This window comes from Lithobates pipiens, unplaced genomic scaffold, assembly GCF_037356315.1.
Source record: "Lithobates pipiens isolate NorthernLeopardFrog02 unplaced genomic scaffold, aLitPip1_a1.2 Scaffold_94, whole genome shotgun sequence".
Lineage (NCBI taxonomy): Eukaryota > Metazoa > Chordata > Amphibia > Anura > Ranidae > Lithobates > Lithobates pipiens.
The window spans coordinates 2,081,955-2,108,399 of record NW_027507917.1 but is presented as its reverse complement, the minus strand read 5'-3'; the positions used below and the strand labels follow the sequence as shown (position 1 = coordinate 2,108,399).

General features: G+C 46.9%; 1 protein-coding gene across 1 annotated transcript in view; it reads right to left on the bottom strand.

Moving 5' to 3' along the window:
• The window catches only part of LOC143973736 (uncharacterized), a gene marked incomplete in the record, with an annotated part of 54,195 nt that overhangs the window by 13,268 nt on the left and 14,482 nt on the right, over nucleotides 1–26,445 (bottom strand). The window contains 4 exon segments of the mRNA XM_077474573.1: nucleotides 5,162–5,216; nucleotides 14,141–14,595; nucleotides 20,021–20,054; nucleotides 23,557–23,975. Coding sequence (XP_077330699.1) covers nucleotides 5,162–5,216; nucleotides 14,141–14,595; nucleotides 20,021–20,054; nucleotides 23,557–23,975 — 963 coding nt within the window.

Here is a 26,445-nt window from a genome sequence, read left to right as displayed (position 1 = left end):
ATGCCAAAGTCAAGAGCAGTACCAAGAGGATATGAGACCCCTCCCCTCCCCCCCCCAAATAGAAAAGGAAATAAAATAGTTACTAAACCCAGTAATATGACGATAGTTCATCTAATAATAACTAAACACCCTAAGACACAAAAAATATTTTTTGTTTGAGTTTGGGTGTTATATTATTAATAATAATAATAATAATAATAATGTATTACATTTTTTTTTACGTTTAGAGGTTATTCTTTTTTTTATTAATATATTATTCATTTATTTTACTCATTTATGATGATTTTTTATTTGTGTATTAATATTACTTTTATTTGTTTATATATTATTACTATTTAATTTTTGGCTTTTTTTTTTTTTCATTTGAGCAGAAAATCGCGCAGAAACGTGCAAAAAAAGTTTGGGTGTTATTATTATTATTATAATAAATTACATTTTTTTTTTAAGGTTAGAGGTTATTCTTTTTTTTATTAATATATTATTACATATTATTCATTTATTTTACTCATTTATGATGATTTTTTATTTGTGTATTAATGTTACTTTTATTTGTTCATATATTATTACTATTTAATTTTTGGCTTTTTTTTTTTCATTTGAGCAGAAAATCGCGCAGAAACGTGCAAAAAAAGTTTGGGTGTTATAATAATAATAATAATAATGTATTTAATTTTTTTTTAAGGTTAGAGGTTATTCTTTTTTTTATTAATATATTATTGCATACTATTCATTTATTTTACTCATTTATGATGATTTTTATTTGTGTATTAATGTTACATTTATTTGTTTATATATTATTACAATTTAATATTTTTATTTTTTTTTCATTTGAGCAGAAAATCGCGCAGAAACGTTAAAAAAAAAAAAAAAAAAAAAAAAAACGCGCGTTTACATTCATTTCTATGTGAATACAAACAGAAATGCCCAAATCTGCCAGATTCGAGCCACAGAAAAAAAGCTCCAGAATTTGTTTGGCTTCAGGCGTTTTGGGAGTGGAGATGTGAACCGTCTCCATAGAGAATAATTGATTCTCCCCCCCCCCCCAGCGTTTTGGAGCTTCAAGCTTACAAAACCGCTGAGGTGTGAATGGGGCATTAAACCCGGTAATATGAAGATAGTTCATCTAATAATAACAACTAACATAAAAAAAAATTATTATCATTATTAAGAATGTATTTTTTGTTTGAGTTTATTGTTATATTAATAGTAATAAAGTATTTCATATTTTTTAAGGTTAGAGGTTAATCATGTTTTATTAATGTATTATTACATACTATTCATTTATTTTACTAATTTATGATTTTTATAGTTATTTGTGTATTTATTTTACATTTATTTGTTCATATATATTATTACTATTTCATTTTCGACTTTCCTTTGAACAGAAAATCGCACAGAAATGTGCAAAAAAAAAAAAAAAAAAAATGTGTTTACATTCATTTCTATGGGAATACAAACGCGCCAAAAACGCCCAAATCTGCCAGATTCGAGCCACAGAAAAAAGCTCCAGAATTTGTTTGGCTTCAGGCGTTTTGGGAGTGGAGATGTGAACCGTCTCCATAGAGAATAATTGATTTTTTATTTTTTTATTTTTTTTTTGCCCTCCCTTCAGCATTTTGGAGCTTCAAGCTTACAAAACCGCTGAGGTGTGAACGGGGCATTAAACCCGGTAATATGAAGATAGTTCATCTAATAATAACAACTAACTAAACACCCTAACACAAAAAAAAATATTATTATTATTATTATTAAGAATGTATTTTTTGTTTGAGTTTGTTATATTAATAGTAATAAAGTATTTAATATTTTTTAAAGTTCATCTAATAACAACAACTAACTAAACACCCTAACACAAAAAAAAATATCGCATAGAAAATGAATGTAAACATTTGTTTCTGCGTGATTTTCTGCGCAATTTTCTGCTCAAATTAAAAAAAAAGTCAAAAATTAAATAGTAATAATATATGAACAAATAAATGTAACATTAATACACAAATAACTATAAAAATCATCATAAATTAGTAAAGTAAATGAATAGTATGTAATAATACATTAATAAAAAAAAATGATTAACCTCTAACCTTAAAAAATATTAAATACATTATTATTATAATTAGGAATGTATTTTTTTTTTGAGTTTGGGTGTAATATTATTATTAATAATAATAATAATAATGTATTTATTAGAGGTTAATAATTATTTATTAATGTATTATTACATACTATTCATTTATTTTTACTAAATTTATGATGGATTTTATAGTTATTTGTGTATTTATTTTACATTTATTTGTTCATATATTATTACTATTTCATTTTTGACTTTCCTTTGAACAGAAAATCGCACAGAAACGTGCAAAAATAAATAAATAAAAAAACACGCGTTTACATTCATTTCTATGGGAATACAAAAGCGCCAAAAACGCCCAAATCTGCCAGATTCGAGCCACAGAAAAAAAGCTCCAGAACTTGTTTGAGCTTCAGGCGTTTTGGGAGTGGAGATGTGAACCGTCTCCATAGAGAATAATTGATTTATTTTTTTCCCTCCCCCCAGCATTTTGGAGCCTCAAGTTTACAAAACCGCTGAGGTGTGAACGGGGCATTAAACCCGGTAATATGAAGATAGTTCATCTAATAACAACAACTAACTAACTAACTAAACACCCCAAAACAAAAAAATAAATCTCATAGAAAATGAATGTAAACATTCGTTTCTGCGCAATTTTCTGCTCAAATAAAAGAAAAAGTCAAAAATTAAATAGTAATAATATATGAACAGATAAATGTAACATTAATACACAAATAACTATAAAAATCATCATAAATTTGTAAAATAAATGAATAGTATGTAATAATACATTAATAAAAAAATGATTAACCTCTAACCTTAAAAAATATTAAATACATTATTATTATTAGGAATGTATTTTTTTGTTTGAGTTTGGATGTAATATTAATAATAATAATAATGTATTTATTCATAATATATGAACAAATAAATGTAACATAAATACACAAAAAACTATAAAAACCATCATAAATTAGTAAAAATAAATGAATAGTATGTAATAATACATTAATAATTATTAACCTCTAATAAATACATTATTATTAGGAATGTATTTTTTTGTTTGAGTTTGGATGTAATATTAATAATAATACATTTATTAGAGGTTAATAATTATTTATTAATGTATTATTACATACTATTCATTTATTTTTACTCATTTATGATGATTTTTATAGTTATTTGTGTATTTGTGTTACATTTATTTGTTCATATATTATTACTATTTAATTTTTGACTTTTTTTTAATTTGAGCAGAAAATTGCGCAGAAACATGCAAAAACGAATGTTTACATTCTTTTCTATGGGAATACAAATGCGCCAAAAACACCCAAATCCAACCCCCCCCACGGAGCGCCCACCAAGCCGCTTGCTATGGGGGGCTCTTACGCATGCTCGCTCTTGAGCTGGCTCTGTGTGTGCATAGATATACAGAGCAGAGCTTCCCCCCCCCCACCTCACCTCACGCTCCCTTGTCACTGTCTATGATTGACAGCAGCAAACGGCTCCCACTGTCGTCTCTGAGCCAATGAGGAGGTGGTAGAACGCACAGCGCTGTATCTAGATCGGGCTCAGGTAAGTATAAGGAAGGTAGGTAGGTGGGTGGGGAGGGAGGGTCTTTGGGCTCTGCAAACAGAAGCCTTTACACCCACTTAAAAGGACATTATGCCCGAAGCTGGCATCAAATAAGCCTTGGACATCCACCTGGTAACACTGAGGCATGCTGGGAGTAGGAGAGATCATACCGGGCTGGCTCATGTTTTTTTTTTTTTTCCTTTGCCAGCGAACGTATCCTTCTGTGTATGTACCTATGTGATAAAGACCTTAGACCAGGGGTCTCAAACAGGCGGCCCCTCAGGCCGTTTTGCGAAACTACAAGTCCCATCATGCCTCTGCCTGGGGGGAGTCATGCTTTTAGACCAGGGGTCTCCACCACGCGGCCCCTCCAGCCGTTTGCGAAACTACAAGTCCCATCATGCCTCTGCCTGGGGGGAGTCATGCTTTTAGACCAGGGGTCTCAAACAGGCGGCCCCCTCCAGCCGTTTGCGAAACTACAAGTCCCATCATGCTTTTGACGGTCAGCCTTGCAATGCCTCATGGGACTTGTAGTTTTGCCAAACAGCTGGAGGGGGCCGCCAGTTTGAGACCCCCTGTCTTAGACAGTAAAGCTCCTCGATGGCAGGGACCGATGTGAATGTATTTATATATGTAAAGCAGGGGGGGCAACCTGGGGGACCTCCAGCTGTTGCAGAACTACAAGTCCCATTGTGCCTCTGGGAGTAAATGTAACTGCCTGCCTTGCAATGCCTCATGGGAAATGTAGTTCCACAACAGCTGGAGGGCTACTGGTTGCCTCCCCCGATGTAAAGCTAAATGATCACCACTATATAAATGATGCTTAGACGGGATCTAGAGCAGCGACGGGGAACCTCGGCACCCCCAGATGTTTTGGAACTACATTTCCCATGATGCTCAGGCACTCTGCAGTGTAGTGGAGCATCATGGGAAATGTAGTTCCAAAACATCTGGGGTTCCAAGGTTCACCAGCATGGATCTGGAGGGGGGGGGTGGAGATTTTTTTTTTTGGGGGGGGGGTGTCACACCTGGGGACACAGTTGAACAGATCAGTAATGATGGCCACACATTGTATGGACACAACAACTGGCTGATCCTTTTCATCTCATTCCGGCAAATCTTTTCCTATTTTCGCAGCTATTTTGATCCTTTGCAAATTCGCTGTATTGAAATGAAAAAAAAAAACTCGATAAGTTGTAAAGATCTGCCCAAAAAATTTGCCCGAGGCACCGGCTGCACATCAACCAAGTCACCAAATGATTGATATAAAAAAAAAGATAAATGCATAATAGAAGATTCTGAATTTGTACAAATAAAAAATTAAAAAAAGGGAAGTTCAGCATCTGCACCGCCCACAACAGCCATTCAGAATGCATATCTAAGGGAGCGGATTATTAGCAGACATGAATTGCTTGTTACGGGGCTCTGGATAAATCTCCCGTCCCCCCCGCACCCCCTATAAAAAAGTGCACAGAGGGGACAGACAGGAACCTTCTATGACAGGCCAAGAAAACTCACCAAAGAAATTCTCCTTCTCCATCTTACAGCCGGCATCCGTCTTGGACAGCAGAGACTGGAGGGTGGGGGGAGGGGGGAGACAGAACAGCACTCATTATTACCATCATTCATAAAGATTTACACATACAGTGGGGGACGGAAAGTATTCAGACCCCCTTAAATTTTTCATTCTTTGTTATATTGCTGCCATTTTCTAAAATCATTTAAGTTCATTTTTCCCCCCTCATTAAATGTACACACAGCACCCCATAGTGACAGAAAAACACAGAATTGTTGACATTTTTGCACTCATTATTACCATCATTCATAAAGATTTACACATTGACTATACAGTGAGGACGGAAAGTATTCAGACCCCTTTAACCACTTTCAGCCCCCGGACCAATTTGCTGGCCAAAGACCAGACCACTTTTTGCGATTCGGCACGGCGTCGCTTTAACTGACAATTGCGCGGTCGTGCGACGTGGCTCCCAAACAAAATTGACGTCCTTTTTTCCCACAAATAGAGCTTTCTTTTGGTGGTATTTGATCACCTCTGCGGTTTTTATTTTTTTGCGCTATAAACAAAAATAGAGCGACAATTTTGAAAAAAAATCATTATTTTTTACTTTTTGTTATAATAAATATCCCCCAAAAATATATAAAAAAAACATTTTTTCCCCTCAGTTTAGGCCGATACGCATTCTTCTACATATTTTTGGTAAAAAAAAAAAAAATCGCATTAAGCGATTATTGATTGGTTTGTGCAAAAAAAGTTTTAGCGTTTACAAAATAGGGGATAGTTTTATAGCATTTTTATTAATAATTTTTTTTTTACTAGTAATGGCGGCGATCAGCGATTTTTATTGTGACTGCAACATTGTGGGGGACCCATCGGACATTTTTGACACATTTTTGGGACCATTGTCATTTATACAGCAATCAGTGCTATACAAATGCAGTGATTCCTGTGTAAATGACACTGGCAGTGAAGGGGTTAACCAGTGGGTGGCAGTGTAGGGGTTAAGTGTTCCTAGGGGTGTGTTACTAACTGTGGGGGGGGGGGGGGGCTGGGCTTTCATTTAATGAACACTGATCTCTGCTCCAATCACATGGAGCAGAGATCAGCGTCACTAGTTGCTAGGCAGAATGGAGAAATGTTGTTTACAACGGCATTTCTCCATTCGGCCGCTCCGTGAGACGATCGCGGGGATGCCCGTGGCGATCGAGTCCGCGGGTCCCGCGACCGGACTCATGGAGGTCCCGACCAGCGCGAGAGCGCGCCGCCGGCGGCGCGCTCCCGATGGCAGGGCAGCAAATTTAAAGGGACGTAAATGTACGCCCATTTGCCTGCCCGTGCCATTCTGTCGACGTACATCATCGTGCGCTGGTCGGCAAGTGGTTAAATTTTTCACCCTTTGTTATATTGCAGCCATTTTCTAAAATCATTTAAGTTCATTTTTTCCCCCTCATTACACAAGCACCCCATAGTGACAGAAAAACACAGAATTGTTGACATTTTTCGCAGATTTATAAAAAAAAAAAAAAACTGAAATATCACATGGTCCTCAGTATTCAGACCCTTTGCTGTGTGGCACTCATATATTTAACCACTTGCCGACCGCGCCATAGCCGAATAGACGGTTACAGCGCGGCCGTGTTTTCCTGGGTGGCTGTCCATGGACGTTCTCCCAGAATGTTGCTCTCTGGGGCGCGCTCCCGCCAACATCCGTGACCGCCGGGTCTTCGCGGTAAACAGCCGCTGGTAGAGGGCGTTTACCATGTGATCGCTCCGTCAAATAACGGAAAAAAAAAAAAATCACATGTAAAAAAAAAAAAACAGTGTCATGGGGAGAGAGGGCAGCAGCGCTGTGGGCTGGATGTGTAGTGCCCACTGCGCTGCTCAGTGCCAATACTGGGCAACACTCTGCGACACTCCACGACACTCCACCAATACTCCACGACACTCCACCAATACTCCACGACACTCCACCAATACTCCACGACACTCCACCAATACTCCACCAATACTCCACCAATACTCCACCAATACTCCACCAATACTCCACCAATACTCCACCAATACTCCACCAATACTCCACCAATACTCCACCAATACTCCACCAATACTCCACCAATACTCCACCAATACTCCACCAATACTCCACCAATACTCCACCAATACTCCACCAATACTCCACCAATACTCCACCAATACTCCACCAATACTCCACCAATACTCCACCAATACTCCCCGACACTCCGCCAATACTCCACGACACTCCGCCAATAAAGTTTATAAGAAATAAACAATTTTTTTTTTTTTTTATCGAATTTTCAGTCTTTTTTGATTTATAGCGCAAAAAATAAAAACCCCAGCGCTGATAAAATACCACCAAAAGAAAGCTCTATTTGTGTGAAAAAAAGGACAAAAATGTCATATATGTACAGTGTTGCATGACTGAGTAATTGTCATTCAAAATGTGAGAGCACCGAAAGCTGAAAATTGGTCTGGTTAGGAAGGGGGGGGGGGGGTTTAAGTGCCCGGTGGTCAAGTGGTTAACTCAGGCGCTGTCCATTTCTTCTGATCATCCTTGAGATGGTTCTACACCAGGGATCCTCAAACTACGGCCCTCCAGCTGTTGCGCAACTCCACATCCCATGAGGCATTGTAAAACTCTGACATTCACAGACATGACTAGGCATGATGGGGATTGTAGTTCCTGAACAACTGGAGGGCCGTAGTTTGAAGACCCCTGTTCTACACCTTCATTTGAGTCCAGCTGTGTGTTGATTATACTGATTGGACTTGATTAGGAAAGCCGCACACCTGTCTATATAAGACCTTCCAGCTCACAGTGCATGTCAGAGCAAATGAGAATCATGAGGTCAAAGGAACTGCCTGAAGAGCTCAGAGACAGAATGGTGGCAAGGCACAGATCTGGTAAAGGTTACAAAAAAAAATCTGCTGCACTGAAGGTTCCTAAGAGCACAATGGCCTCCATAATCCTTAAATGGAAGACATTTGGGACGACCAGAACCCTTCATAGAGCCGGCCGTCCGACCAAACTGAGCTATCGGGGGGAGAAGAGCCTTGGTGAGAGAGGTAAAGAAGAACCCGAAGATCACTGTGGCTGAGCTCCAGAGATGCAGTCGGGAGAAAGTTGTAGAAAGTCAACCATCACTGGTCAGCCCTCCACCAGTCGGGGGTTTATGGCAGAACGGCCCGGCGGAAGCCTCTCCTCAGTGCAAGACACATGGAAGCCCACATGGAGTTTGCTAAAAAAAAAAAACATCTGATGGAATCCAAGATGGTGAGAAATAAGATTCTCTGGTCGGATGAGACCAAGATAGAACATTGTGGCCTCAATTCTAAGCGGTATGTGTGGAGAAAACCAGGCACTGCTCATCACCTCTCCAATACAGTCCCAACAGTGAAGCATGGTGGTAGCAGCATCATACTGTGGGGGTGTTTTTCAGCTGCAGGGACAGGGCGACTGGTTGCAATCAAGGGAAAGATGAATGCGGCCAAATACAGGGATATCCTGGATGAAGACCTTCTCCAGAGTGCTCAGGACCTCAGACTGGGCCGAAGGTTTACCCTCCAACAAGACAATGATCCTAAGCACACAGCTAAAATAACGAAAGAGTGGCTTCACAACAACTCCGGGACTGTTCTTGAATGGCCCAGCCAGAGCCCGGACTTAAACCCGACTGAGCATCTCCGGAGAGACCTAAAAATGGCCGCCCACCAACGTTTACCATCCAACCTGACAGAACCGGAGAGGATCTGCAAGGAGGAGGAATGGCCGAGGATCCCCAAATCCAGGTGTGAAAAACTTGTTGCATCTTTTCCAAAAAGACTCATCATGGCTGTATTACATCAAAAGGGGCTTCTACTAAATACTGAGCAAAGGGTCTGAATACTGAGGACCATGTGATATTTCAGTATTTCTTTTTTAATAAATCTGCAAAAATGTCAACAATATATATATGTTTGGGGGTTCTAAGCAATTCTCTAGCATAAAAGAATAGATTTTAACTTGTAAACACAGAGTCTGATAGATAGGCCCGGTCCTTAAGTGGTTAAGCCAACACAGTCAGATCTCTGGACCTGAATATATGTTCTGGGTAGGGATGAGCCGAACACCCCCCGGTTCGGTTCGCACCAGAACCTTCGAACGGACCGAAAATTTGTACGAACTTTAGAACACCATTGAAGTCTATGGGACTCGAACGGTCGAAATCAAAAGTGCTAATTTTAAAGGCTAATATACAAGATACTGTCCTAAAAAGGGTTTGGGGACCTGGGTCAATGCAAAAAAAAGTTTTAAAAACGGCCGTTTTATAGTTGTGTTGATGGATTTGTCCTAGCAGGTATAGGAGGGGAGTGAGGCCCTCTCTGTCTGGCACAGTTAGATCCCATTAGGGGTGCTGGATTGGGGTGGATCCCCCTACTCACCCTTGGAGTTACTAAGCCTCTGTCATCACCTTGTTTGGGACTTCCAATTGAGTATAGTGAATTTACATAGCGCTTTCAGTTTCTAGATAGCCCTTACAGTATGTTGCAGACTGTAAGTGTATGGTTATCACATGTTGTACATTCAGGGAGGTTCACTCTCCCTTTTCTTTATTATCATTGTTCACTTTCTCATGTATGTGCAAGTTTGAAAATAAAAACATATTGAAAGTAAAAACTGCAGTTTTTTCGGGAGCATTGATTTTAATGACGATTACAGTGAAAAAAAAGTGAAATATTCCTTTAAATATGGTGCCTGGGGGGTGTCTGTAGTATGCCTGTGAAGTGCCACGTGTTTCCCGTGTTTAGAACTAGGGATGCACCGAATGGGTTTTTTGGTGCCGAAACCGATACCGAAAATGAAAAATACACTAGGCCGAAAACCGAAACCGATACCGAAACAGCACCGATACCGAAAATGACTGTTTTTAAAAAATATTTTTATACAGGAGGTGGCCAGAGACTGGGGACATGGTACAGGAGGTGGCCAGAGACTGGCGACATGGTACAGGAGGTGGCCAGAGACTGGCGACATGGTTCAGGAGGTGGCCAGAGACTGGCGACATGGTTCAGGAGGTGGCCAGAGACTGGCGACATGGTTCAGGAGGTGGCCAGAGACTGGCGACATGGTTCAGGAGGTGGCCAGAGACTGGCGACATGGTTCAGGAGGTGGCCAGAGACTGGCGACATGGTTCAGGAGGTGGCCAGAGACTGGCGACATGGTTCAGGAGGTGGCCAGAGACTGGCGACATGGTTCAGGAGGTGGCCAGAGACTGGCGACATGGTTCAGGAGGTGGCCAGAGACTGGCGACATGGTTCAGGAGGTGGCCAGAGACTGGCGACATGGTTCAGGAGGTGGCCAGAGACTGGCGACATGGTTCAGGAGGTGGCCAGAGACTGGCGACATGGTTCAGGAGGTGGCCAGAGACTGGCGACATGGTTCAGGAGGTGGCCAGAGACTGGCGACATGGTTCAGGAGGTGGCCAGAGACTGGCGACATGGTTCAGGAGGTGGCCAGAGACTGGCGACATGGTTCAGGAGGTGGCCAGAGACTGGCGACATGGTTCAGGAGGTGGCCAGAGACTGGCGACATGGTTCAGGAGGTGGCCAGAGACTGGCGACATGGTTCAGGAGGTGGCCAGAGACTGGCGACATGGTTCAGGAGGTGGCCAGAGACTGGCGACATGGTTCAGGAGGTGGCCAGAGACTGGCGACATGGTTCAGGAGGTGGCCAGAGACTGGCGACATGGTTCAGGAGGTGGCCAGAGACTGGCGACATGGTACAGGAGGTGGCCAGAGACTGGCGACATGGTACAGGAGGTGGCCAGAGACTGGCGACATGGTACAGGAGGTGGCCAGAGACTGGCGACATGGTACAGGAGGTGGCCAGAGACTGGCGACATGGTACAGGAGGTGGCCAGAGACTGGCGACATGGTACAGGAGGTGGCCAGAGACTGGCGACATGGTACAGGAGGTGGCCAGAGACTGGCGACATGGTACAGGAGGTGGCCAGAGACTGGCGACATGGTACAGGAGGTGGCCAGAGACTGGCGACATGGTACAGGAGGTGGCCAGAGACTGGCGACATGGTACAGGAGGTGGCCAGAGACTGGCGACATGGTACAGGAGGTGGTCAGAGACTGGCGACATGGTACAGGAGGTGGTCAGAGACTGGCGACATGGTTCAGGAGGTGGTCAGAGACTGGCGACATGGTACAGGAGGTGGTCAGAGACTGGCGACATGGTACAGGAGGTGGCCAGAGACTGGCGACATGGTTCAGGAGGTGGCCAGAGACTGGCGACATGGTACAGGAGGTGGTCAGAGACTGGCGACATGGTACAGGAGGTGGTCAGAGACTGGCGACATGATAAAAAGAGATAAGTGTTTGTGTCCCCTCGTGCAGCCAGTGCTTGTGTCCCCTCGTGCAGCCAGTGCTTGTGTCCCCCTCGTGCAGCCAGTGCTTGTGTCCCCCTCGTGCAGCCAGTGCTTGTGTCCCCCTCGTGCAGCCAGTGCTTGTGTCCCCCTCGTGCAGCCAGTGCTTGTGTCCCCCTCGTGCAGCCAGTGCTTGTGTCCCCCTCGTGCAGCCAGTGCTTGTGTCCCCCTCGTGCAGCCAGTGCTTGTGTCCCCCTCGTGCAGCCAGTGCTTGTGTCCCCCTCGTGCAGCCAGTGCTTGTGTCCCCCTCGTGCAGCCAGTGCTTGTGTCCCCCTCGTGCAGCCAGTGCTTGTGTCCCCCTCGTGCAGCCAGTGCTTGTGTCCCCCTCGTGCAGCCAGTGCTTGTGTCCCCTCGTACATCCAGTGCTTGTGTCCCCTGTGTAGTCAGTGATGCAGAGAGAGAGGAGAGCCGCCTCCGCCGTCTGGATCAATAAAGCGCCGGAAACATCACAGCTTTAATTTCAATAGCTGTGTGTTCCCCCGTTGCGCGCCGTCGCATATAGCCCCTCCCCCTTGTCCGGGGAACTGTGATAGACAGATCCCCCGTCCAATCAGGACGGGGGATCTGTCTATCACAGTTCCCCGAACGAGGGGGGGGGGGGGGACTGTATGCGACGGCGCGCGACGGGGGAACACACAGCTATTAAAATTAAAGCTGTGATGTTCCCGGCGCTCTATTGATCCAGACGGCGGAGGCGGCATTCCTGCGCTATACACCTCCCGTGATGGGCAGCACCAGGGGCGGGGGCGGAGCTATGCCCCGCCCAGGCCACGCCCCATTTTCGGCTCAATTATCGGCCGTTTTTTCCTTTCGGCAAATTGCCGAAAGGGCCATTTTCGGCCGATATGTTTCGGCGGCCGAAATTTCGGTGCATCCCTATTTAGAACAGTCCCTGCACAAAATGACATTTAACGGAAAAAAAGTCAATTAAAACTGCTTGCGTTTTTAATGTCATGTCTGGTTCCAGCAATATGGATGAAAATCATTGAGAAAAATGGCATGGGTAGCCCTCCCTGCCCATTACCAGCCTATTTGGGTCTTGTACGGATATTAAGGGGAACCCCCGTACCCATATTAAAAAAAGGAAAAGCGTGTGGCCCCCAGGCCCTATATACTCAGAACAGCAGTATACAGGCGGTGCAAACAAGACAGGGACTGTGTAGGTTTGTTGTGTTAAGTTGAATCTGTTTGTCATTTTCAACCGGTACATTTTTAAAGTGTAGCTCCAGTCAAAAAAACTATTTTTAAGCTTTTTGGAAAAACATAGGGAAGGGTTATCACCCCTGTATAATTTGTTTTGTCGTCCGTCTTTTTTCATCTCACTTGCTGTTGTCTCCTTCCGTTTGCAAGTAGGAGACGTTTGTAAGTTGGATGTTTGAAAGTAGGGGCCTGCCCTATATGCTCTGCAGAAATGGCGGAACAAGGTGTTGGTGTTGCCACAATATTGTAAGCCCTCAAAGTGACTCTTGGTGGGCGCTGGAGCGCCCTGCTGTGAACGATTATATCAAGAATTGTAATTACATGCCATTGTTAAACAGTGGTAGAAAAATTGACCTTTGGTGGTTGTGGTGCTGGTGCCACAACACTATAAGTCCTCACAGTTACTCTGGGTGGGCACAGGAAGGGGCCTTCCTGTGAAATATTATATCAAGAATTGTAATTACATGTCCCTGTTAAACAAGGGCATAAAAATTGGGTCTTAGGCACTGGTGTCACGACACTGCAACCCCTCACAGATACTCTAGTTGTAGTGCAGGAATGAGCCCTGCTGCAAAGCATTGCATCAAAAATTTTAATTACACGCCCCTGTTGAACAGGGGCCGAAAAATTGGGCCTATACACTGCAACCTCTCCCATTTACTCTAGTTGTAGTGCAGGAATGAGCCCTGCTGCAAAGCATTGCATCAAAAATTTTAATTACACGCCCCTGTTAAACAGGGGCTGAAAAATTGGGCCTTAGGCACTGGTGGCGGCGCCCAGAAACAAAAATGTTCTTCCAAGCTATCAGCAAGATCATTGAGGAGGAAGAGGATAGTCAGTCAACATAACAAGACAGTCACTGAACATCAGCATAGGCAGTCTTGAAAGGATGTGATATTTCAAAAAAAAATTATTCTGTTACATCAGCTTCATGTACTTGGTAGCTGGTGGTGATCCTGCCTGTGGCCAATCATGGCTCTCCTCGCTGTCGGCGCTGTGATTGGCCAAGCATGCGGGTTACAGTGCTTGCTTGGCCAATCATCAGCCAGCAATGCACTGTGATGGCGCAGCGCATTGTGGGCCGTGAGCGCCACACGAATATGGTGCGAACGGCCCACAAAGTTCTGGCTTCGTCGAACGGGGCGGTGTTTGAGACGAACATGCATTCGACTCGAACACCCAGCTCATCCCTAGTTCTGGGTCAGTGACACAAATGTATTGAACCCAAAAGATACGTAATCTGATGGCACTGACAATCGCTCATAAAGGACAGTAATCTTTCACAAGCTGCATGGCTATCATTTTTTCTGACCAGACAGTACAGGGGCGGGTCAGGCGGGAACTCACCTCTTCATGCACCTTTTGATGTTTCAGCAGCTCAGAACGCCAGCGGAATCCCTTCCCGCACTGCGCACACTGAAAAGGCTTCTCCCCGGTGTGGGTCTTCAGGTGGGTGGTGAGGTGCTGGCGCTGTACGAAGCTCTTGCCGCACTGGGCGCACTGGTACGGCCGCTCCCCGGTGTGAATGCGCTCGTGGATGAGCAGCGAGGTGTGCCTCCGGAAGCTCTTCCCGCACACGTTGCAGATGTAGGAGCGCTCGTCCGTGTGCACCCGCTGGTGGGTGCGCAGCGTCCTCTTGTTCAGGAAGTTCTTGCCGCACTCCGGACAGGAGTGGCTGCGCTCCGTTTTCTGCGCCCGCTGCCGCAGCAGCAGCCTGGCCCGCTTGCCCAGAGCCTTGCCCCTCTCCAGGGTGCCCAGCGCGCCTTGACCTTCGCGCTTGAAGCGCCTCTTTACTGCGACATCTGGGGAGACGGAAGCAGAAGAGAGTCGATGCATGGATGTGGAATCGGGGATGTGCAGTAAATGGAACTGCTGAGGAACAGACGTTAAAGTGTTACTAAAGTCAACGTTTTTTTTTTTTTTATTATTAAAGCGGAACCTTCAGTCATTGTTTTCAACTTTCTATCTATCAAATCTTCTGCCCTTGTTGTCGTTTTTAATTTTGAAGCGTAAAACTTTTTTTTTTTTCTGCCAGTAAATCCCTTATACAGCCCACTTCCTGCTTCTTGTGTCTGGTCATTGGCCTAGGCCAGTGATGGTGAACCTTGGCACCCCCAGATGTTTTTTGAAATACATTTCCCATGATGCTCCACTGCACTGCAGAGTGCATGAGCATCATGGGAAATGTAGTTTAAAAACATCTGGGGTGCCAGCCAAGGTTCGCCATCACTGGCCTAGGCTTATGACATCATGCACATCTCTCTCACACTCTCGTGACAATTTGCCAGGAAAGGGGGGGGGGGGGGTGAGTCATAAGAGGGCCAGTGAGAGCTGGAGGTGTGCCTCTGTCTGTGTAAATGCAGAAAGTGAACAGGCAGCGGCTTTAGTTGCCCACAGTTAAAATGGATGCAGCCAGACTCAGCGGAGGGAGGTTTCTGCAGCATATTTGTCAAGTACAGAATCCCAGTATATGTAAAATAATATGCAAAGTGATTGGAGGGAAGCTTCAGAATGGCAAAAAAAGGTTTTATTAGCCGCGCTCGCGGCCCGCGCGACTGTGGAGCTCCCGCTGCTGTCAATCAAATCCAATGACGTGGGAGCCCGGGGTGGGGGGGGGGCCGAGTCCTGCTGTCTGTGTAAATGGACGCAGCAGCATGACTCGGGAGCGCGCCCACACCAATTCCCCTGAGGGACAGCAGCTTTCCAACAGGGCACTTGAGAAGGGGAGGAGCCCGGAGTCCAGCCGAGGGACCCCAGGAGGAGGAGGATCGGGGCCACTCTGTGCAAACCCAACTGCGCAGAAGCAGGCAAGTATGACATGTTTTTTTTTTTTTTTTTGTTTTTTTAAAACAAACAATGCATTGAGGTAAAAAACATTTGTAGGCAATAAGGATGGTCTCCGCTGTCTCTGGGATCCGTGTGTTTCCCAGCAGACAGCGGGGGACCTTCGGAAAGGGGCGTAGATATCTGCGGAAAGGGGCGTATATTCTGCAGATATCTATGCCGGAAGTGGGTGCAGATACCTGTACTGTACAGGTACCTGCACCCCCCTCCCCCCTGAAAGGTGCCAATTGTGGCACCGGAGGGGGGGGGGGGGGTGGAGGGCTCCAATGAGCAGAAGCTCCACTTTAGGGTGGACCTCCACTTTAACACTTTAAGAACAGTGCGGGCAATCAGACCTAATTTAATGAATTTGGTGCAGATTTTCCAATGCCCGGTGTGTACAGATCTGCAGAGAATTTTGTGACCCACCAATGTGGTCCGCCTAAAATGTATGCTCTTACCCTCTTCCCGCCGGCTACCTCCCAGCCCTTTAAGGGTTCTAAACGCTGGAGGGCGGAGGTGGGCATTCAGGTCAGGTGGCCAGTGTGATTGGCGGTCACATGATCAGAAAAGCTCCTGATCACTAGTGTGCATTGGTGAGCTTTCCCCGGTAAACCGACCCTTTACTGTACAGGGGGGGGGAGAGAGCACAGGGAGTACACTTTTAGCATGGTAGAGTGGTTTACGGCGGTCGTTCTGCGTCAAAGGCCCACAGGCCTGAGAGGCTGCGTTGTACGTTAGGCCGGCATGAGGGGGTTAATGGCAACCCCCACCAGCATCATATACACCATTTGCCTTCCCTTCGCTCTCCCAGTTTCCAATACTTCAGGTTTGAAAATGAGTAACAGGAGGAGAACATCAGCTGCAATCATCTGTTTAGGGAAGCCTACCCCCCCCCCCTTCTATCCACCGGAATTTTACTACCTTCATCAATTCCTCCTGTTGCAGATTTTACCTTCTCTATCACTTACCTCTCCCATGAGAAGAGCCCTATGAACTCTCCCGTATTGAATGGGATTGTAACTGTATTGTCTCCCTCTTTTTTTTTTACCTTAATGTATTCTGTGCATAAGCCCGGGTTCACACTGCTCCGACATGAAAGTCACGTGACTTCCGGTCCGTCTTTGCCCTGCAACTTCAGCCCAACTTCGATCCGACTTAATGTGACTTTTTACACTCTATGGAAGAGGTAGGCAACCTCTGCCCTCCAGCTGCGGGGGAAACTACAACTCCCATCATGCCTCTCTGCCTGTGATGGTCCAGGGTCTTGCAATGTGTCTCCTGGGACTTATAGTTTCAAAACAGCTGGAGGGCGGAGCTTGCCTACCCCCCCCCCCCCCCCCCCCCGCTCTATGGCATTGAAGTCGTGTCAAAGTCGGACCCCCAAGTAGTGCAGGAATCTTTTTCTAAAGTTGAAGTGACTTGTGTCGGATCAGGTAAGATGGCTCACAGAATTTCCCATGTCGCACCATTGTGAACCCGGGCCTTTAGTGTTACTAAACCCAGGACCCTGCATTCACTATATCTGCTCTCCCACCATACACAGAACATGGAAATGCAGTCGTTTTCCTTTTAGCAAATACAAACCTTTTCTCATCAGCAGTATATAGCAGTCTTGTGACTTCTATCAGTGTCTGGTTAAAGCTTATATGGGGGAGTTTTCATACTGCACTGACTGCCCTATCAGGATGCCGGACCCCCGACCCCCTGTCTCTGGACAGTAATGATTACCCCTGTGCTGATCACATGGACTCCCCCCCCCCCCCAAGGGGGGGAAAAAAAAACCTCTCTAGCAATACACACCAAAACTGAGCATGTGCAGCCTGACTCCAGTAACTGTCGTATTAGGACATGTAATGGGGACAGTTGAAGAGGAGGATCAGAAAAGACAGGATCAAACAGCCTTTTTTTTACACAATGCATAGGATTATACCCTTTGGTTCCACAGAGAGTATAACAAGCATGCTTTTTTTGGATATAGAGACTGATTTTACAATTGGCGGTTTAGTAACACTTCAAGGTAAAAAAAAAAAAAAAACTCTCTGAAAGCAGCTCCCTTAGCTCCCCTTTTACTTACCTGAACCCAATCTCGATGCAGCAACGTGCACAAGAGCAGCAGCTCTCGTTCCTCATTGGACAGAGGCAACAGCGGGAGCCACTGGGCTCCTGCTGCTCTCAGTCACAGCCAGTAAGTAGGGAGCAGGGGTGGGGCCAAGCCTCGGACATGCACAGTCCGTTTGGGAGTGAGCACACACACACGAGTGCCCCCCCATAACAAGTGGCTTGCTATAGGTGGCACTCAGTGGAAGGGAGGGGGGGGGGGGTAGCCAGGAGCGCAAGCGAGGGACCCCAGAAGAGGAGGATCAGGCTGCTCTGTGCAAAACCATTACACAAAAGGTGGCAAGTACGACACGTTGTTTTTTTTCACCTTTAGAAACACTTTAATCAGTGGAGTACTCAGATTTGTAAAATACTTTTTTTTTTCCATTGTAATGTTCTAATATTGATTGTTGGGCCTAAATAACAAAATGTATTACATTGGAGGAAACCTCTACAGTTACATTAAACCGATTATCCTATAGATTTAGAGCAATGAAGATCACACAGCATTGTATTGGGATGCATGTCGGGTGGCTTTTCCTGGGACACATCTGCAGCATTCTCTGAATTCAGAAAATAGGGAAGTCCATGCACAGCAGAGGGTGAAGGGTGCGTGGTGCAGGGTGCATGGTGCAATGTACAGGGTGCAGGGTACAGGGTTCATGGTGCAATGTTCAGGGTGCAGGGAGCATGGTACACGGAGCATGGTGCAATGTACAGGGTACAAGGAGAATGGTGCAGGGTGTAGGGTACAAGGTGCAGGGTACAGGGTGCAGTGTGCATGGCGCAGGGTGCAGTGTACAGGGAGCATGGTGCAATGTACAGGGTACAAGGAGAATGGTGCAAGTGTACAGGGTGCAGTGTACAGGGTGCAGTGTACAGGGTGCAGTGTACAGGGTGCAGTGTACAGGGTGCAGTGTACAGGGTGCAGTGTACAGGGTGCAGTGTGCAGGGTGCAGTGTGCAGGGTGCAGTGTGCAGGGTGCAGGGTGCAGGGTGCAGGGTGCAGGGTGCAGTGTGCAGGTGCAGTGTGCAGGGTGCAGTGTGCAGGGTGCAGTGTGCAGGGAGCAGGGTACATGGTACAGGGTGCAGGGTGCAGTGTACATGGTACAGGGTGCAGTGTACAGGGTGCATGGTGCAATGTACAGTGTGCATGGTGCAATGTACAGGGAGCAGGGTGCAATGTACAGGGAGCAGGGTGCATAGTACAGGGAGCAGGGTGCATAGTACAGGGAGCAGGGTGCATGGTACAGGGAGCATGGTACAGGGAGCAGGGTGCATGGTACAGGGAGCAGGGTGCATGGTACAGGGAGCAGGGTGCATAGTACAGGGAGCAGGGTGCATGGTACAGGGAGCAGGGTGCATGGTACAGGGTGCATGGTACAGGGAGCAGTGTACATGGTACAGGGTGCAGTGTACATGGTACAGGGTGCAGTGTACATGGTACAGGGTGCAGTGTACATGGTACAGGGTGCAGTGTACATGGTACAGGGTGCATAGTACATGGTGCAATGTACAGGGTGCATGGTGCAATGTACAGGGTGCATGGTGCAATGTACAGGGAGCAGGGTACAGTGTGCAGGGTGCATAGTACATGGTACAGGGTGCAATGAGCAGGGTACATGGTACAGTGTGCATGGTACAGGGTGCAGTGTACATGGTACAGGGTGCAGTGTACATGGTACAGGGTGCAGTGTACAGGGTGCAGGGTGCAGTGTACAGGGTGCAGTGTACATGGTACAGGGTGCAGTGTACATGGTACAGGGTGCAGTGTACATGGTACAGGGTGCATAGTACATGGTACAGGGTGCATAGTACATGGTACAGGGTGCATAGTACATGGTACAGGGTGCATAGTACATGGTACAGGGTGCATAGTACATGGTACAGGGTGCATAGTACATGGTACAGGGTGCATAGTACATGGTACAGGGTGCATAGTACATGGTACAGGGTGCATGGTACAGGGTACAGGGTGCATGGTACAGGGTACAGGGTGCATGGTACAGGGTACAGGGTGCATGGTACAGGGTGCATGGTACAGGGTGCATGGTACAGGGTGCATGGTACAGGGTGCATGGTACAGGGTGCATGGTACATGGTACAGGGTGCATGGTACAGGGTGCATGGTACAGGGTGCATGGTACAGGGTGCATGGTACAGGGTACAGGGTGCATGATGCAGTAGCGTTCCAGCTGTACACAGCACGACATTAGGAATTTATGACTGCCGGAGCCTCAGACGACTTCCTCCCTAATCCCTCCACCTTTAGAATTATCCCCATAAAACACAGACGATCGCTCACCTTTCTGCCCGTCCTCAGAAGCTTTTGCGGAGTTCTAGAACAGATGAAAAGAACAAGTTACTCTGACAGGCGGAGTAGGCCCCCCTTCGTCACAGCTCCGTGCCAGCCGCAGCAATTTGTACACAACAGCGCAGCGCACTATGCATCTAGATGTGTGCTTATAACACAGGCTCTCATTTAACCCGCCGCCGCTGACAACTGACAACTTTCTACAGGCTGCTGTGAGAGAGAAATGAGAACATTTTTAGTGGTGGGTTAGAAGCAGGCAGGGTGGATAAAAATCAATGAGTTTAAAAAAAAAAAAAATACAAAAAAAAAAAAGATTTTTTTGATTTAGTTTGAGTTTTTTTTTTTAATCGGATTTTTTATCAAATTTATTTTAATAAAATGCTTTTGGAGTAAAAAAAAAAAAAAAAAAATCTATCTACAGAAACTTTTCTATTAAGGCCGGGTTCACACCGCTGCGGGGGGAGATCCGGATGTGATTCGCACAGCAAATCACATCCGATCTCCGTAGCGATGCGAGTTCAGCCATACAGATAGTATGGCTGAATTCGCAGCGCTCCCGCAGCAAACTCGCACGGGACCCTTTTTTGGGTCCGCAACAGAATCGGATCGCATGGGGTGTTCACACCATGCGATCTGATTCCTGTGCGAGTCGGCAGATCGCACTGCGATATGCGGACGGATCTGGGGGTGTCATTAACATATCATTGACACTCCCAGCAGTCCACATAGGGCAGTGTGAACTGCCGGCGGGAGGTGTGCGATGCGGGTAAACGCCGCGGATTCGCGGCGTTCCCGCATCGCTATAGTGTGAACCCGGCCTTAAAGTAGAACTATGGGCAAAACTTTTTTTTTTTTCAATTTATTTAACCCCATCAGATTTTATATGTATACACCGCTCCTAAAGCGCACCTGCCCATTTAAATAGGCAGTGCCGCCGAAGCGCCTGCAAAGCGCCTCGTCAGCGGTGCTTTTAACCTTTTATTCGGCTGCTAGCGGGGGTTAACCACCTCAATACCGGGGGGACCGGGCACTTATACACCTTCCTGCCCAGAACAATTTTGAGCTTTCAGCGCTGTCGCACTTTGAATGACAATTGCGCGGTCGTGCTACACTGTACCCAAATGACATTTTTAGCATCTTTTTCCCACAAATAGAGTTTTCTTTTGGTGGTATTTGATCACCTCTACGGTTTTTATTTTTTGCTAAACAAATTTAAAAAAAGACCGAAAATTATGAAAACAAAATCTTTTTTTTTGTTAGTTTCAAAACTTTGTAAATAAGTTTCTCCTTCACTGATGGGGCTACACTGACGGGCACTGATAAGGCGGCACTGATGGGCACCGATGAGGTAGCACCAATGAAGTGGCACTGATGAGGTGGCATTGATGGGCACTGATAGGGGACACTGATAGGCACTGATAGGCGACACTGATAGGCACTGATAGGTGGCACAAATTGGCACTGATAGCTGGCGCGGATGGGAATGGATAGGCACTGATAGCCAGCATTATATTGTACTGATGGATGCCAGTGCCAAACAATAATGCATGCCAATCAGTTATTCCCATTGTGGGCACTGATTGGCATCCATTGTGGTCTAGGGTGGCATACCTGGTGCTGGGCATCCCTGGTGGTCTGGTGGCGTCCCTGGTGGTCCAGTGTGGGCATCCTCGGGGGGGGGGATCGCCGCGATGCGCGCCCCCAGGAGGACGTCATATGACGCCCGTTCAGGATTTTGGAACCACTTTGCCGCCGTCATTTTGCTATAGGGCGGGCGCGCGAGTGGTTAAAAGCACCCCACTAGCAGCCGAAAAAAGCGCCTCTAAAACGACGTTTGAAACTAGCGGCGCTTTACCACTAACGTGGCCGCGCTGTAGTGTGAAAGGGCTCTTAAAGTGTCTGTTAGCCCATATAACATGAACACTGCCGGACCCTGTATTAGAGCCTGGGACAGCACACTGCAGTAGTCTTTTATAAAAACAAGCGTTGTAAATACCTATTTCGAACGATCTTCAGGCAGGTCACATGACTCGCAACCCACTGTATACATCCGATATATGGCTTCTGCGGGGGGGGGGTCGAGATTTCCCTCTGACATCAGCCAGGGGGGGGGGGGGGGGTCACATGGCCGCTCGGCCTCTCCTGCAGTAGCCCTGGAAACCGGCCGAGAGTCACGTGACCGGCCTGAAGATCGCGCTAAATCAGTATTTACAACGCTTATTTTTATTTTTTTTAAAAAGACAATTTAGTATTTTTATTTTACTAATAGCGGCAGGGGGTGGGGCGGAGACACACAGACGACAGGCAGGAACGAGGGGGCGAGAGAGAGGAGAGCTGAGAGCGTGGCGGAGGGACGCACTCTGACCACAGCGGTCAGGGCTGCCGAGCCCCGTCCACAGCGGTCAGGGCTGCCGAGCCCCGTCCACAGCGGTCAGGGCTGCCGAGCCCCGACCACAGCGGTCAGGGCTGCCGAGCCCCGACCACAGCGGTCAGGGCTGCCGAGCCCCGACCACAGCGGTCAGGGCTGCCGAGCCCCGACCACAGCGGTCAGGGCTGCCGAGCCCCGACCACAGCGGTCAGGGCTGCCGAGCCCCGACCACAGCGGTCAGGGCTGCCGAGCCCCGACCACAGCGGTCAGGGCTGCCGAGCCCCGTCCACAGCGGTCAGGGCTGCCGAGCCCCGTCCACAGCGGTCAGGGCTGCCGAGCCCCGTCCACAGCGGTCAGGGCTGCCGAGCCCCGTCCACAGCGGTCAGGGCTGCCGAGCCCCGTCCACAGCGGTCAGGGCTGCCGAGCCCCGTCCACAGCGGTCAGGGCTGCCGAGCCCCGTCCACAGCGGTCAGGGCTGCCGAGCCCCATCCACAGCGGTCAGGGCTGCCGAGCCCCGTCCACAGCGGTCAGGGCTGCGGAGCCCCGTCCACAGCGGTCAGGGCTGCCGAGCCCCGTCCACAGCGGTCAGGGCTGCGGAGCCCCGACCACAGCGGTCAGGGCTGCTGAGACACACAGATGACAGGCAGGAACAAGGGGGTGAGGGGGGGGGGGGAGGAGAGCTGAGAGCGTGGCGGAGGGACGCACTCTGACCACAGCGGTCAGGGCTGCTGAGCCCTGACCTCCATGGTCAGTACAGAGAGGGGGATACAGGAAGTGGCAGGTTCAGGGAGGTTAACAGTTTAGGGGGGGGGGGGGGGGGGGGGAACTACACAGAACAGAACTGTTTAATCTGCTTTAAGGGACCATGGAATCTTTATTTTTTTGGGGTTAACACTTTAAGTTAACCAGCAGGTAATTGGTTGCTAAGACATAGTGTGGTCCTAGCAACCAATCACCATCATGTTTAAATGAAAAGTTAAGGCCTCTTTCAGACGGGGCGGACTCAAAAAAAACAAAACTTTCAGGCGGAACCCGATTGGTCCGTTAGTGTGAAAGGGGCCTAATTCTAGCAGGAAGTTAATTATATAGAGAGAAGTGTGAAGGGCAGTCAGTGCTTTCATTGGACAGACACACACACACAGACAGACGTAGGCTGTACCTGGTCCTGGTGCACCCTCTGATGTTTGGCGAGTTCAGACCTCCAGCGATAGCTGTTCCCGCAGACATCGCAGGGAAACGGCTTGTCCCCGGTGTGGGTCTTCTTGTGGGTGGTCAGGTGCTGCTGCTGCACGAAGCTCTTCCCGCACTGCGCACATTTGTACGGCCGTTCCCCCGTGTGAATGCGCTCGTGGATGAGCAGCGCGGTGTGCCTGCGGAAACACTTGCCGCACACGTTGCAGATATAGGAGCGCTCGCCCAGGTGAGCGCGCAGGTGCGCTTTTAACGTCCGCTTGTTGTAAAATATCTTGCCGCACTCCGCGCAGGCGTGGGCCTTCTCCGCTTTGGTGTTGCGCGCCGGTCGCTTCTTGGCTAAACATCTCTTGGGTTGAGGAGTCTTGGAGTGATGGCCGGAGTCTCCTGCATGTCAAGAGACAGAAATTGCGAGGAACATAAATTCAGATATTTTATTACAGGTAGTAATATCTTGGATTACGAGTATAATACGTTCCAGAAGAATGCTTGTAATCCAAAGCACTTGTATATCAAAGTGAGTTTCCCCATAGGAAATAATGGAGACTCAGATAATTCGTTCCAGTGTCACGGCTAGTGTATGCAGTACCACATGTGGCCAGAGGTGGAGGGGCGCCAGAGATACTCAGAGACGAAGTGTTTCCGAGCGTCTCTGGCGCCCCCCAAACACATATGGCCACATGCAGTACTGCACACCCACCGGAGGCTTGAATCCTACCCGTTTTGCAAGACAACGCTTGCAAATCGAGTCAAGATTTAACAGCTTTAGCCCCAGACCATTTGGCTGGCCAAAGACCAGAGCGCTTTTTGCAATTCGGCACCACACTGCTTTAACTGACAATTGTGCGGTCGTGCGACGTGGCTCCCAAACAAAATTGGGGTCTCTCTTCCCCCACAAATAAAGCTTTCTTTTGGTGGTATTTGATCACCCCTGCGGGTTTTTATTTTTTGCGCTATAAACAAAAAAAAAAAGCGACAATTTTGAAAAAAACACATTTTTTTACATTTTGCTTAACCACTTTCAGCCCCGGACCATTTGGCTGGCTTTGTAACTGACAATTGCGCGGTCGTGCGACGTGGCTCCCAAACAAAATTGACGTCCACAAATAGAGCTTTCTTTTAGTGGTATTTGATCACCTCTGCGGTTTTTATTTTTTGCGCTATAGAGCGACAATTTTGAAAAAAAAAAACGCATTATTTTTTACTTTTTGTTATAATAAATATCCCCCAAAAGTATATAAAAAAACATTTTTTCCCCTCAGTTTAGGCCGATACGTATTCTTCTACATATTTTTGGTAAAAAAAAAAATCGCAATAAGCAATTATTGATTGGTTTGCGCAAAAGTTATAGAGTTTACAAAATAGTTTTATGCCATTTTTATTAATATTTTTTTTTACTAGTAATGGCGGCGATCAGTGATTTTTTATTGTGACTGCGACATTATGGCAGACACATCGGACATTTTTGACACATTTTTGGGACCATTGTCATTTATACAGTAATCACTGCTATATAAATGCACTAATTCCTGTGTAAATGACACTGGCAGTGAAGGAGTTAACCAGTGGGTGGCAGTGTAGGGGTTAAGTCTTCCTAGGGGTGTGTTACTAACTGTGGGGGGGTTGGGCTTTCATTTAGTGAACACTGATCTCTGCTCCAATCACATGGAGCAGAGATCAGCATCACTTGTTGCTAGGCAGAACGGGGAGATGCTGTTTACAACGACATCTCCCCGTTCAGCTGCCTCATGACACAATCGTGGGTAACCCCGCGGCGATCGAGTCCGCAGGACCCACGACCACACTTACGGGGGGTCCCGGCCGGCACGCGAGTGCGCCCCCGGTGGCGCGCACGCGATGGCAGGGCGGCATATAAAAATGGATGTATCTGTACGCCAATATGCCTGCCCGCGCCATTCTGCCGACGTACATCGGCGTGTGCGCCGGTAGGGAACTGGTTAAATAAATATCACCCAAAAATACGTCCTCAGTTTAGGCCGATACGTATTCTCCTACATATTTTTGTTAAAAATAAAAATAAAAAAAAGCAATAAGCGATTATTGATTGGTTTGCGCAAAAGTTATAGCGTTTACAAAATAGGGGATAGTTTTATGGCATTTTTATTAATAATTTTTTTTTTACTAGTAATGGCGGCGATCAGCGATTTTTATCATGACTACGACATTATGGCGGACACATCGGACAGTTTTTGACATTTTTGGGACCATTGTCATTTATACAGCAATCAGTGCTATATAAATGCAGCGATTCCTGTGTAAATGACACTGGCAGTGAATGGGTTAACCACTAGGGGGCAGTGTAGGGATTAAGTGTGTCCTGGGAGTGATTGTAACTGTGGGGGGGGCGTGGCTACGTGTGACACATCACTGATCTCTGCTCCGATTACAGGGAGCTGTGATCAGTGTCCTGTCACTAGGCAGAAGGGGGAGATGCTTTTTTACATCGGCATCTCCCCGTTCTTCCTCTCTGTGAGACGATCGCGCATATCCCCGTGGATATCGAGTCTGCGGGACACGCGACCCGACTCATGGAGCTTACCACGGAACGGCCTTGTGTGTGCGCCCGCAGGCCGCCTCTTAAAGGGCAACGTACAGGTATGTTAGTTTGCCTGTATGAGCCCTTCTGCCGACGTATATCGTTGTGAGGCGGTCGGCAAGCGGGTTATAAAAAAAAAAAAACAGCTTGCACTGCGAAACGCTCGTAAAACGCGTTACTCGCAATCCGAGGTATTACTGTATATAAAGCCCCACTCAGAATAAAACCTATAATCAGTAGTCAGCTACACACAGACACATACCTTGAAATAATGTTTAATTTTCCTTTGGGGGGGCGGGG